The sequence below is a fragment of the Alnus glutinosa genome, chromosome 9 (assembly GCF_958979055.1).
Source record: "Alnus glutinosa chromosome 9, dhAlnGlut1.1, whole genome shotgun sequence".
NCBI lineage: Eukaryota > Viridiplantae > Streptophyta > Magnoliopsida > Fagales > Betulaceae > Alnus > Alnus glutinosa.
The window spans coordinates 9,359,772-9,374,955 of NC_084894.1; the positions used below are offsets into that span (position 1 = coordinate 9,359,772).

At 35.2% G+C, this 15,184-nt stretch overlaps 2 protein-coding genes across 2 annotated transcripts; both read right to left on the bottom strand.

Moving 5' to 3' along the window:
- Positions 1-1,011: 1,011 nt before the first annotated feature.
- On the bottom strand, positions 1,012-7,243 carry LOC133877040 (uncharacterized). Its single transcript, XM_062315270.1, has 6 exons — positions 6,942-7,243; positions 6,638-6,849; positions 4,508-4,825; positions 4,300-4,374; positions 3,912-3,986; positions 1,012-1,825 (listed from the first exon to the last, which is right to left on the bottom strand). Exons 1-6 carry the CDS (start codon positions 7,138-7,140, stop codon positions 1,271-1,273), a joined length of 1,434 nt encoding a protein of 477 aa, XP_062171254.1. The 5' UTR covers positions 7,141-7,243; the 3' UTR covers positions 1,012-1,270.
- Positions 7,244-9,083: 1,840 nt separating this feature from the next.
- Positions 9,084-13,241, bottom strand: LOC133876740 (uncharacterized). The gene is made up of 5 exons (XM_062314988.1): positions 13,064-13,241; positions 12,797-12,939; positions 12,116-12,199; positions 10,437-10,555; positions 9,084-9,318 (listed from the first exon to the last, which is right to left on the bottom strand). Exons 1-5 carry the CDS (start codon positions 13,239-13,241, stop codon positions 9,084-9,086), a joined length of 759 nt encoding a protein of 252 aa, XP_062170972.1.
- Between the last annotated feature and the right edge of the window lie 1,943 nt (positions 13,242-15,184).

A 15,184-nucleotide genomic window follows, 5' to 3' on the forward strand; every position in this document is an offset into this window, starting at 1 on the left:
CTTAGACTCCAGAATTCTAGATAATTTTTCCCTTACTTTTTGAATTTATTCATTTGGCTCAATATTTTTTAAAAATTTATCTTGGAGACATCATTTCTTACTATCTTTTTTGATGTGTAAATCCTATATCAATCAATAAAAAACCTATCATAATTTCTTCAAAAAAAAAACCTATCATAATAAAAGCAGACATTCTTGTAATCTTATTCTACTTCTCTTTCCCATTATAAACAAATAAAAAAAATATCATAATCCTAGTGAAATCGGCTATCCTCCCCAAGATTACCCACAAATCCTCCCAAAGAAAAAGGGTCAACAAACAAATGGAATGAAGGGACGAAAAAGAGAAGGTGGAGGAAGAACTGCCTCAGCAGGATGCCAGGAACACAAGTAATAGATGAGCTCCTTATTTTCGTTCAATTTTGAGTTTGAATCTCACTCTGCTAATTTGCAATGATTTTGCTGACCAAATAATAGAATACCTGAGAACCAATGAGTGTTTGCTTTGAGTTTTATTTATGGCCGATAATTTTTAACACAAATCTTACAAAAACTCAACACAAAAATAGTAGATTAGAGTTGAAAGGTCTTACCCGTTTAATTAAATGAATCAAATTAGAATTGGCATACCTCTTATACACATGCCTCGATATTACTAAACCCATCACCCAAGATGTAGGACTATCAATTTTTAAATGACCCTCGAACCCAACAAAAATCCAACACAAGATTAACAAGTTAAGGTTAAAAGGTTTGATCCGTTTAATTAAATGAGTCGGGTTAAAATTGACTTATATAATCTTATACTTATATTTCGACATGATCCGAAACCGACACGTGAACACGAATTATCACTCTTAGTTTTCCCATGGCAATGAGAAACCAGAGCTCAAGAAGTAACTACTAAACCAGAGCACAATTAACTACTTGAGTGCTGCAGATTCATACGTTCCAGACAAAAGGGTAGCTACTTGAAAGGAAATGAGTCAAATGATAATGGCAATAACAAGCTGTCGAATTAGCTGAATATTAAAAACAAGCAAAAGTGCGTCATATTGGCTCTAATTATCACGGTAAAAGTAAATAAATAAACATAAAAGAAGGAAGAACAGCAACGCCTGCAATATTAGCTCAAATTAATCCTAGAACAGCTCTCTCTCTCTCTCTCTCTCTCCGCCCTATGATGGATACATGGATAACCACAAAAATGTCACCCTAGAGGCATAATTGCCCAAACTAAACAGCCTATAAAAGCAGCCACTTTTCAAGCCTAAACGTATTTTCCTCTATATTTTGGCTTTTGTTCTAAACTGATTTTAGAATCACCGCCGGCAGTTGAATGAGGATCGGCTGGACTGAAAACTGCAGAATGAAGATTACCATCTTCTAACCACTTCAGATGGTTCTCCCTGAACTCTATATGGTTTAACCGAGCTGCCTCTGCAATTTCCTCGGTGTACGGACTTATCTTCACCATGGTAAGTAATACGCGGCTGTAACGTGAGCTTAGTATCTGCTCAGAAGTAGCAATGAGTTTGAAACATGGATGCTCTGGGAAATGGTTTTCTACATGATCATCTTCTCTTAATACAGGGTAAAAGAAAACAAGCCTGCCACCCATTCGAAGCATCTTAGCAGCAAGATCAAGCAAATCATGGACACACTCAGCTAAGCAGTAAGCTGCGGTGGATGGTATATGGTCTGTCCTCTTGTCGTCGGGAACAGTGTAAGGGTCCACAGTCCCCTTCAGCAACTTCCGGCCACCAGATTTACGTCCCCCGGCACGAACTCCATAAGGGGGGTCACAGATTATTGCATCGAATACCTAACAGTAAAAACACATGAATCAGCAGAGGATGCAGCAAACTAAGCGGAAAATCAAAATGATGGTGCTTCAAGCTCTAAAGTAGCAAAAGGGATTCCTTGTACACAGGACCACAAAATGCCACAATATGTCGCTTACAGTAACATGTAAATCTCATCTAAACAAGAAGCAGAATGTAAAATCACGCTAAGAGGCAATTTATGAAAGATAAAGCTGTCAACCCCATAAAATGTAGAGAAATGAGCCTAGCAACTTCAGGTTGTCAAATACAAAGAACTTGAAGTTTTTTCATCTCAGAAGCTGAAAAACCATCAGCAATAACGACAGCAACATATTCGAATGCATACATCAGTGCACAAATGCATACAATTTGATACACATTCAATGAGAACATGTGTTGCACTGCTCATTGACCTTCCTCAACCACTAGATCAGTGGGAAATTCAAAACATGCTCATCTCCTGGTTGATACACAAATTTTATGAATTTTTCTCGCTGCAAAAGTTATAAACAAATGTTTTCACTTTCATATTCTTGACAACACTACCAGTTATCTTTTTTTGTCATAATGAGTGTCACCATGGGAGAGAAAATCCAATGCTTGATCTTCCCAGCTCAATCATTTAGCATCCAGCTTAAAGCATAACCTAGAAAAAAGCATTGGAATAAAAAAATAAAACCAATAAGGTGTAAAACCTTTTGATATTCATTTGACATGGACATAAACAAAGTGATGGCATCATAGAGAACATCTTGCCGTTATCTTTTTGTCAATGGCATCCCCCTATTACACCTAACCAGGCCTATATTCAGCCTTAGGATTTTACTTATCAAAAATCTATATCCAAAAGTGGATTTGTCATAAAAAAAAAAATGCCAAACAAAGACGGGCTGTCAAGAATGTAAAGAAGGTAAGATGGGCAGTTGCTAAGATCTAACATGGATCGTACATGAGCAGTAGTTCGAGTCGGCATCTCTCCTAAGGATCCCAGATAGAGGATTAAGGTGGCCCTTGTAAACAGCTTGATGCACTATCTCCCACAACCCTTTGCACAAAATGCAGCAAAAGGAAGGAAAATCCATGGACTGACCACTTTGTCCATGCAATGCGATGTAGTAAATTCTGCTTATTTGCCATATATTCTTTAGACACCAGTTTCACCTAACTTACTTAAAATGGCACCTTTATAATCTCCAAAAATAAGTTATTTTATGGTTTTACAGCCAAATTTTTTAGGAACATAAGAAAAATCACCTTCAAGAAGAGAGCATAAACTTGTAAGAAAACCTTGTCAAAAAATTCCATCCTTTATTAAATGTTGACTAAAGTTAAATGTAGTACTTTATCATTGGGTAACACATGTCCATAAACAAAAGGTCTGCAGTGCTATTCAGCAAAACTATTTCACGCCATCATTAATGGAGAATTACCTAGAGTTGTATATAAGTAATTTCATTGTCATTAATTAAGCGCAAAGGGACGCAACACTAGTACACATGGAGTATATAAGGAGAATCCCTAATCAGATGTATAAGAAGAAAAAATATTCAAAAAATCTGCAAAACTAGAAACAAACAAACTATGATGGGCAGTTATCCAAGTATAAAAAGAGTTGATCACAAGCTTCCATAACTCGGTCACCGAAGTTTCTACATCGTCAAAGCTCCAAGCATTCCTCTCTCACCAAAAACACCACATTAAGCACAACGGAACCAACCTCCATACTTCCAAAACTGCTATACAAAGGGACAAGTGCTATGCAACTGCAGGACTTCTTGGATAACGTTATGCCATGCCTCATTAGTTTTAATTAGTTTTCGATGATCAAAATTATAAACCATCATAATGTCCTATTATTGTAGCATGCTGATATTTTGCAGTCAAGTGGATAATTAAATTATAATAATAGAAGGAAAAGGGATAAAAATAACAATAGAACAATTCAAAACTTACAACAGCATAGCACAAAAAATAGATCAAGGTTGCCTTTAAGATTCGAAAAGAACAAATGTGTGAATTAATAACAGAACACAAACTTAGTAGCATCTTATGTACAACAAGAAATTGTTTTTTGAAAGAGAATACCTCTTTCAATCCAGGACGCCATGGAGGAAGGTTATTATCTGCCCTCAACAGAGCAACTGGCATTGGTAACCCATACTGCAAAAATACAAGAACAATTAAGTATAGCTGTAAGCAGTTTCTCTGCAGCAGAGGGACAACAAACCATAAATTCCCTATTAAAGTCCTAGTAATTCTTTAAATCCCAATAATAGGATTGGCTAGAATTATAGGACTAAAAAGTAAACAGCCTCATAATAGATTTTTTCGTCACTTCAGGGAGTTTCAAAATATAAATTTCTTTTTTACTTTTTTACTTGTCTGCTGCTGATAACAGAAAGTATTATGAATGTACTTATGTGAAAACAATATTCCAAAAAATTAAAAAAAAAATCTTATAAAGCACATTCACCTGCTTAAAATTGCTCCAAACATTACAATCAGGGCCTCGCCCATCACGTACTACCCTAATGTCAATGTCTGCACCCTGAACAATTTACATTAGTTCATACTAAACAAAAGTTATTTATGCAAATAATTCAAATGAATTCTCCAAAGAAAAGAAATAGTATCACGTGTACTATGATTCAGAATTCAAATAAAAAGAAAAGAATGCAAACCATTGTCATTGCTCCAAAGTGAGCTGCAGCAATAAGAATGCTACCGGTGCCAACAAAGGGGTCATAGACAAGTTTTCCTGGTGTGGCTAATGCTTGGTTGGCCATTAAGAAAGCCATTTCTGCATCCATGGCTGTCGGGCCAAGATAAGTGCGGCTTTTTAACTGATATGTTGGCAAAAGCTTCCTATCGGCACCACCAACCTCCCGACCAAAAAAGATTCTCCTTTGGGCAATTGGCGGAAGCCCATTATTGCCTCCATAGTCATCAATTTCCATGAGCCAAAACTTATGTTCTGGATTTCTCAAATTAGCTCGACCCTGCAGCACATAGGTCACTAGCAATTACAATCAGTAACGATGACAAAAGACCACATAAATATCAAATTCTCTTTGCGTTTGAGCAATGTGAATTACAAGAGTAAGGTTACAAAAGAAGGCATCATGAAATTTCATCTGCTCAAAACGAATTTTCTCTTCCTTTATTTTTCTATTAAACAAAATGCATTTAGCAGTATTGTAAGACTTCTCAACTAAAATGAATGCTCTAGCCGCTAGGTCTAATATTTTTAAATGTTGAATCTCATATAAAAATAATGCATGGTGCTAATGGACCATAAGACAAGCAATGGATGCCAAGAAAAACATTAACTGGGAACAAAGAGAAAACAACGATACCCTCCAAAAGCTACATAGCATTATTGGGAAAGATGGCCATAAAATTTCAGCCAAGAGAATATAATGTAAGCATTCAAGGATTGAACCCAAGGCAACTAGTGATCCGTTAACTGAATCGGCATTCAACTACGGCATTACCTGTGTAAGTAACCTGCTTCTTTCATTAAAATTCATTGTCTTTTCCAGAAAGCCACCTATGATTGTCTGTCTTCATATTACTAGATATCATGATTTTCTTAATCTTTTTTCTTTATCTGATTAAGTGTTTCTCTTGTATACTTCACGTGTACTTAAGCTGCGCCTTTTCATTTTAATAAAATTTCGATTACTTATAAAAATATATATACACAATTATGCTTATACACATCTAGTAATTATCCATACAGAAATACACTTTAAAGTACATAAAGTGTTTTTTTTTTTTTTTAATCTCTTTTGACTTTTTTTCCCCTTAAATTATGTATCCAATTTTAACCAACTATCAAGACATTTATTAGCAATCAAAACCATATCTAAAATTTTCCTATAACCTTGGCTATAAGCTTTATATCAAATCTTAGATTAGTCTCCTTGCAACAAATGCATTTTAGTAGTGGGACTCCACCTTGGTAATCACCCTATTTAACCTTTTTCTTTTTTTTAATAAGTAATCGCAAGTTTATTTAAAAAAAAAGCGCAAAGACGCAACCCAAACACACGTGAAGTATACAAGAGAGACACAACTAAACGAGATAAAAGATAAAGAAAAACTTGAAAGCTAGAAATATTTAAATCAAAGGCAGGAGCCCAATGGTAAAGTGTCTTAAAGAAAAAGCCTTCAATTCCACTTATTTTTGCTCATAGTCCTCAAAGCTCCGATCATTTCTTCCCCTCCTAAGACACCACATAAGGCAGGACTGTATCATCTTCCATGTTGCATCAAATTGAAGCCTACCAACTTGCCCTCTCTAGCATACAAAAAGGTCTACTGCTCAACTAAGCATAACCCAACCCAGCCCTACACTGTTGAAGATAGTGTTCCAAAGAGAACTGACAATCTCACAATGGAGCAGTAGGTCTAGAAAAGGTAACTTGAGGGTCATTCGGAGGCTGCCTTTCTACGCAAGTTCAAAATGGTTTACCGTCAAATCCCAGAAAATCAAGCATACAACTCTCAAGGTCTTAACCCCCATGCAATTTCAGCTGCAAGAATAAAGTAGAGCACCCCTTCCCCCCTTCCCCTGTTGTTGCTCAGAACATAAAAATAAATAAATAAAGTAGAGCATATTCTTATAGATAATACTTCAAGTTCATATATGTACTGATAAATTAGCACTTGTCTCAGAAACTTAAGCTAATTGGAAACAGAGAATTAAATCAGTTAATTATCATTCTAACACGTATAAAGGTGGAAAAAAAAAATATATCAATTATGTAACGCAAGCTCTGGCCTATCCAAATTAACAAGGATCATACCTTGAAAGGAATGTAAGCAAGTCCCTTGATCCGGTCATTTTGCTCTTGGAAGCTAATGACCTTCCCGAAGCAGTCAACAGTGATTTTGAAAGTGCTTCCAGATTCCAGGTATGGCAACTTCCTCTCATCCGGATAGCTTCGTATAGACTCCTCCAGCTCCTCGTAGCTTCTCCCTTCTCCCCAAAGCTCATAGATTCCCTTCACAAGTATACCTACAAATTTACCAAAAGCCAAAAAATTTCCAGCCTGAGCGTTTCAAAGCGCTTTATAGGAAAACAAACACCTGGTATGTTATGTGGAGTACTTCGATTGGCGAGGTCGCGAGCGACAGCCTCTGAAGGGAGATTGACGAAATGGAAAGGAGTGTCCGGGTGGTGCTGCTCGGGAAGCCTCCACTCCAACGACCTGTCGTCTCCGCATGCTCCGAAGAGCTCCGCCAGAGACTCCACCTCCGCTTTCCGGTAATCTAACAGCCGGTGGTAGAACACGCACAGATACCACATTCTGAATGTTGCTTCTTCTCCGTCGTCGTTTTCTGTTCTCAATGTTTTGTTGTAGGTTGGAACCCCCGAAAACCCACCAAAACCCTCCTGGCCCGCTGGGAGTGGCTGCTGCTGCCGCTTGAGGTAAATTCAACGACACCGTTTTAACAAAAAAAATTATTTATTCAAAAAAAAAATCTTGGATTCCCAACGTTTATATTGATTTATTTTGATGATTAGTTTTTTTAATGTTCCCCTGATTCAATTCTCTTATCAATTCAACACATGAAATGGATAATTGAAAGTTACAGTATATCATACATTTTTATATATAAAAAAAAATACACAATATACTTGACACCAAGAGTAATGTTCATATCAATTTATAATTACTATTATAGTATTAATTAAATAATTAAATTTTTATTCATTTTTACAAGTTTAATCTTTTGGGGATAAATGTGGATTTAACATAGTATCAAAATCAGAGGTCATTAGGTCGAATCCTGACTTTACAATCCACCCAATTTTAATTAAGGGATGAAAGTAAAATTAGTCTCTATAATTGACCTAAATTACAAATCGCTTCATGTAGTATAAAAAATAATTCAAATGTCTACGAAGTAGGCCAAAATAATAATTTAGTCCATGCATTCAAATTTTGTCAAAACACTTGACGGATTTCATTAGTGTGCTACATCATCACCAATAAAATGATGACATGGGTCACTTTCTTAAAAAATATAAAATAAATTAAATATATAAAACTTTAAAAATTATTTTTTCTTATTTTTATTATTTTTTAAAAAGAAAAAAAAGAAAATGCTGATGGGGGTGGCTTGCGGGCCACCCTCCTCCCCAAGGGACCCTTATTTTTTCCTTTCTTTTTTTTTCTTTCTTTTTTTTAAAAAATAAAAAAATAATTTTTATATATTTTAATTTTTAATATTTTAATTTTTTTTGTTATTAAGAGTGATACGTGTCATCATTTTATTAGTGCTGACATGGCACACTAACGGAATCCATCAAGTTTTTTGACGGAATTTGACTGCAATGAGTAAATTGTTATTTTGGCCCACTCCGACGACTTCTGAATTATTTTTTTTATACTGAAAGGTGCGATTATAATTTAAGACAACCATATAAATTGATTTTACATTTATCCCTTTAATTAAATGTTCTACGTATTGGACCTCACCGGTTGAGGGAGAGTTAGCATGAGGTCATGACTCATGAGTTTGAACCGTAACTCGTACAATTTTTTTAATTTTAATTAAATATTTTATGTGTTGAACCTGAGAATTAACCCAAAGTTTTGAGTTCAAACTCTGACCCTATAATTTCTTTCACTTTTACTTGTTGAAAGTTCATTTGAACTCACACGTAAAATAAAGTATTTAAATACTAATTAAATAATTAAATGATAACTTTTTCTGTACTCTTTTCAGAGATGCATCGTTTCTGAATATGTGGCTCGACCCAGTTGTATCCACTGTATTTGTTGTGAGTTGGATGAGTGAACCTGGGATTTTAGCGTTTCCTGCCATTGTTAATTATAGTTTCATTGTTAATCTTCTTTTGGCCTCTGGCCACCCCTGGCATGCCATCTTGTGGCAGCGACCACCACATCGGTGATCATCTGGTGGTTCTGACCAACAAATCGGGTGGTCCGATCATCCCACGGTGGTGGTTATTCCATTCTAGTTTCTTGTATTACTAGTAAAACTCATTTCTATTCTCGGGTAATAACCATTTCAGTGTGCCAAACATACCCTAAATCCCTAATTAAGCTCTTATATCTGGTGTCTTCCAACCTTAAGTGGAACCTGTTTATATAGAGTGAATTTTTTATTTCAGTTTTGTGTCCTCTCCATTCGGTCCATCAAAAGGATTGAAAGAAGTCTTTAACTATATATGAACTTTTAGTAACCAGGCTAATATATAGTATTTAAAGTGGTTTAATATTAATAATTGTGAGGAGAAAGGTCTATGCTGAAAAGATCCTCCTCTTCTGGAGACCCCGGCATCATTTCATCATACATTACTTGGCTGCTGTTACATTTCATCTCTGCAGAGTACTGTTTATCTATTGCTATTGCTTTTGGTCCTCTCAGTTGTTCAATCTTGTTATTCCGCTTGATCCTCGATATTCCACATGAAAGCTTCTCTAGGAAGTATTCCCTATCTTTCTTCATCTTCCTGCATCACATATATGTGAAATTCATTGGATCAATATCATTATCTTCCTTCAGTAGCAAGATTCTTCTACCTCTGTTACTTACAGCAGACATTGAACAAGGGTTTTCTCCTCTTGTTACAACGACAGATTACTTGGAACTTGCATCTCATTTCTACACTAATTGGTGATTAGTGACCTTAAAAAATAACTGTACTGGTGACATATATATTAGCTGCAGGCTGGATCAGTAGTAACATTTTTGTTTGTTTGTTTGTTTGTTTGTCTCAGCTGGAACACTAGATAGACTAGGCATTTTATCAATCAATAACTCTGCAATTTGACATATATAGTAGAAGTGATAGAAAAGAGAAGAAGTGAAGAACATATATATCTCTATCAACAAGAAATAAAGAAAAACCCACAAAAATAAAAAGTCCTAAAATTATTAGGAAAGCCCCAAAAAAGGAAATAAAATAAAGCAAATGGCTCGTTTGGCAAAGCTTTTTAGGGTAGTTTTTTGCTTTTTAACAAAAAAAAAAAAAAAAAAAGTAAAAGCATTAACAAACAACTCAAAACACAAAACACTTAAAACTACTTTCACCTTTATGTCACTTCACAACTAAAAAAACCAAAAACACCATCTAAAAAGTGTTATCAAACAAACCTTAAAACCCTAGCCGTCTCTTGAAGTTCAGGGGTAACTTATCCTACATCAGTTCCGACCCCTTGCTTGAAAGAAACTCGTTCTCGAGTTGACATTAATCTTCCTCATTCGATTGGAATCCTAAATACTCCTTTCCATCCTTTCTTTCTTTGTTGCTTTGTAAAAATTAAGAAATGCATTTCTAGCTAGCCTTCGTATACTAATGAGAAACTATGCACAATAACCTTGCATTTGTGAATTATATTGTTCTAAAAATTGACTTAATTATATCATTCGTCTATCTCTTGAAATTTGCAGAATCAAATCCTTTTCTATAAAATCTCCCAAACTGCTTACTCAGTCTTTATATATCATGCTAATCTTTGCTAACATCAATTTCTTTAGAATTTTATCAAACAAATTAAACTTCTAGACCATAATTATCACTTTTTGGATACCAGTTAAACACGTACGTGATACACATCAACATCATACCTTGGAATATAATCACATTTTATGTTTCTGATGCCTGCTGCATTGACTTTGTCATGATCATCATGATAAACTGGTGGTGTATCCTCTTCTATGGAGTTATCACTGTCAATATCTTCATCCTCTTTAATTGTACGTCAATCCAAATACTTATTATCCATCATGAACTATCTTAAAATCAAGACAAAAAGTATATATATTTTTCTCAAACTATCACTTTATTGTCAGTATCCCCCTCTATACTACCAATTATGCCAATCTCCCTCATAAACTATCAAAACAATGTCAATGTCTCTCAATGACAAAAATACCCTTCATAAATTTTTTTTTTTTTTTTTTTTAAAAAAAAAATTACATTTTTTCCCCAAATTTATAATGGTATTTTTGTCTAATTAAAATTTTTTTAAGGTCATTTTTGTCTTTTTGCTAACCTTGGGGGACACTGACATAGTGACATTGTTTTTGTAGTTTGGGAGGGAGAGGGAAATTGACGATAGGGTGATATTTTGAGAGGGGGTATATGTACTTTTCCCTAAAATCAATCTCATGGTATAGATTCTCTTCAACTAGCTAGTTTCATTACTTTTAAAAAAAAATAATAAAAAAAATAAAATTATTTTTATCTTTAACTACTTCTAACTCTTTAGAGGTAACTTTAAAATCTTTTCTTCACTCAGAATTCGACTGCTCATAATTTAGGGATAAAATTCCCCTTAATTCAACAAACACTTAATCTTTTTCTATGAGCTCACTCATGCCTTCCTTTATTGTGTTCTTGAGATCGATCTATGTTTGCTCGGCCACTAAGCAGAAGCTCCTCCTTCTGATAATTTTTTTTTTTAGCTAAAATATATGAATACTGTTGTGTTCTTGAGACTATATATTCATATATTTTAAGAATTTTTCTATTTTGTTAAGCTAATCTAAGAAATTTGTGATATGAAAAATGACCATATTTTAACCTCACGTGGGCAGGAAGCTGTAGGAACTCATATATATGTCATTTTGGTCAGATGCTGGCCTATGTGACCAAGTACATCATTGATGTGAAGCAAATAGCCTAAATTATATGTAGTGAACTCTGTAAAAGGACTGACTGGTGGTATTTTATATATGATTATTCTTTTCCTTATAATAAATTTATTATGCACATATATAATTTAATTTGGATTTCATGCTTTGGGCGTAGATTCAGTAAATTAATGGGAAAAAGGATAGGAAAGAAATAAAAGAGAGTCATGTATTGTACACTATTACTGTCATGATTTAGGGTCCGTTTGGGTTTGCGATTTCAAAATGTGTGATTTAAAAATAACGATTTGAAAAAGTAATTTTTTTAAATGCAATTAAGCGTTTGGTAAAATCTCAGTTAAGCGTTTGACAAAATCGCAGTTTGGCCTTTAAAATCACAGGTTAACCTTTAAAATTCTACATTTTCAAAAAAAAACACCTCCTTACCTATGATTTGAAAAAACAGTTTTTCTACGTTTTTAAATCGTAATTTTTTAAAAAGGCAATTCTCAAACGATTCATTTTTTACAATTTAATTTAAATTAAAATTACACATTTTATTTTATGTACGAAATTACAATCTCAAATGCACTCTTAAGTTCCTACCGTAACATAACAAGACTAACTATTCACATAATGGTTTGATGTTTTCTTGACCTGTCAAGTATCACCCATGTTGCCTTTAGATTTATGGCTGCTTTTAAAGCGATTGCCTTAGGTGAAGCTCCTGCAGCCACCTCTATGTCAACTTCAACCTGAGATTTTGATTCAAAATTTCTCATTAGCTCCTTAAATTGCATTCCACGCCATATATATCAAAACTCATTATTTTTTCTTGACCCGTCAAAGTATAGATCGACTCTTAATTTATTTACGGAAAACTTCACTTTAACCCCTTTTAATTCATCATTTTTTCAATCATACTCATAAACTTTAAAATGTGTTAATTTAGTGCATCAATCTTTTAATTTTTTTTTCAATTTCACCTATCTGTTAGGATTTTCTGTTAAATCCTAACAGAAGTATGTCAAAATTCTAAAAATACCTATTTTTTTTAAGGAAAAAAAAAATTGTAAGGATTTAAGTGTTGTTAGGATCGGATTTAATAGAATTTGCAAAACTATCCACGCTTGAATCTTTGAAAGAAAAAAATATATATTTTGAAAATTTTGACAGGATTTAATGAAAAATCCTAATGGATTGATGAAATTGAAAAATAGATACATTGAATTGAGAATTTTTAAATTCAAGAAAATATTTGCAACAACAGCCACAATTCAAGGGGTTAAACGAAGTTTCTATAATTTATTTCCACTACTATATGATTGAGCAGTTGTCTTAACGTACAGTACCTGGTTGGCTTCATACAGTTGAGAAATCCGACCAAGTTCGATGCTATTTTGATACTCGTTCGTTTTCCTAGCTACTTCTATCTCAACGATTCTCTCATTTGCTCCGAGCATTGAACTGGAACCCACTCTGCTTCTGTATCCCACTACGAAGAGAAAACAGTAAGTAGAGATCGAACAAAGAAACTAACCTTAAAATTCTTTCGTGAATTTCGTTTCTCCCTTGCTCCGATCCTGATCCTTTCAGGAGATAAAGACAGGAATGCTTACATGGGCTTTTGCTTCGCATGAAAGATAACGTACTAGGGGTTTTAACCTGATGAATGACTGCTAGGAGGGTGAGCTTATCTCCAGGCTTAAGTGATAAGCCGTGGAGCGCCCACCCGATGGCGCTCGAACTAACTTCTCTCGATGCATCCTGGATCACCACCACCCTCTGAGCTTCCATGGTAATGATCGATTAATCCTTTTCAAACTCAGTCCTATTAAGAGGAAACGAAAACAGATGCACAGTAAAAATATTTATGTTCTTTGATTGTCAAAAAAATGTTTTGTTTCAGAAAATGAGCAGACATAATCTGCAGGTTTAAGAGAAGAAAACTGTTGATGTGATCACGTTAAAATGAATGTATGAGAACACAAGAAGGGAGATCAAGCAAGTGGTGGTGGTGGGATTCAGGATAACACCTAGAAGTTGTACGTTTGAAACGCATATTCGGATATCCAAAAGGGGATGAGACGATTGGTTTTAAGGTTGTAGCTGTTGTTCTTCAGAGAATGTCTTGTCTTGTCTTGTCTTGTCTACGTAAATTACTAGTGCATGCATGAGGACAAAGGGATGGGGGAATTCTGATGGGGAGGAAGTTCTCTTGAGAGAGTTGCTATATATTTTTAATAATCTCAAGGGGAATCCTCGAGAACCGCTCGTATTTTCTTATTCACTTGAAACTGTTTACATATTTCTTCAAAAAACTATTGGTTCAAAGTTGGAAAAAAAGACAAAAAAAAAGAGTTGGATTATTTTGATTTTCTGTCGTTACCCCATAGATTTCTTGTAAGCTCCACCTCACTCCATTTTTCTCTTAATCAGGATGATGATGAAGAATCCCCACGAGTGGGAATGGGATGATGGAAGAGAAGGATTAGCCACGTGCAAGTGGCCACGTAAATACACGTGGTGGATCTGAGTGACACTAATTGCACAGTTGGCCGCGTGTATTTTAATACACGCAGCCACTTGGCCACGTGTATTAAAATACACGTGGCTAACAAATACACGCGGCCAAGTGGCCGCGTGTATTAAAATACACTTGGCTAAATGTTTTTTTTTTTTAAAAAAAAAAAAAAATTATATTTTTTTTGGACACGTATACTTAATTAATGCACGTTGCCAACAATTATATTATCTTTTTCTTTTTTTCTTTTTTTTCCTTCCTAATATATTGGAGTGTATTGGAGTGTACGTATACGTTAACGTACACTCCATCCAACTCTCGTCTATATGCCACTAGCCGGCCATACTGAAAGAGATACAGAGAGTGAGAGAGACAGACAGAGAGTGAGACACAGAGAGAGAGAGAGAGAGGTATTAGAGAAAGAGAGTGAGAGGGTACTGACGGAGAGAGAGAGAGAGAGACGTCGACGTCGGGAAGGCCGGCCACGCGGTGGTCGAGGAGCTGGCCGGTAGTGCGCGTCTGACGGAGAGAGAGAGAGAGAGAGAGAGAGCGAGAGAGAGAGGGAGAGAGAGAGAACACTGAGAGAGCGAGAGCGAGAGCCAGAGAGAGAGAACAGAGAAAACACTGAGAGAGAGAGAGAGAGAGAGAGAGAGAGAACAGAGAACGAACACTGAGAGAGAGAGAGAGAGAGAGAGCGAGAGGGAGAGAGAGAGAGCGAGCAAGAGAGCGAGAGGGAGAGAGAGAGAGAGAGAGCGAAAGGGAGAGAGAGAGAGAGAGAACAGAGAGAACACTGAGAGAGAGAGAGAGAGAGAGAGAGAGAGAGAGAGCGAGCGAGCGAGAGGGAGGGAGAGAGAGAGAGATCAGTGACGGAAAGAGAGAGAGAACACTGAGAGCCTAATTTATATATGTATAAATTATATATACATATATATTCAAAGTAATGGCAGGTGGGTGCGCGGGAGTTGTCCCGCGCGCCTACCTGCACCAATTTTAAATATATTTTTATTTTATATGTGTATATATATATATATATATATACAAATTTTCAAAAACAGTTGGCCACGTGTATTAAATACACGTGGCCAATTACAAATATAAATATAAAAAATTATAAAAATAAATAAACATTTTAGCCACGCGTATTTATTACACGTGGCTAATTGGCCACGTGTAATTAATATATGTGGCTAATTGCAAATATAAATATAAAAAATTA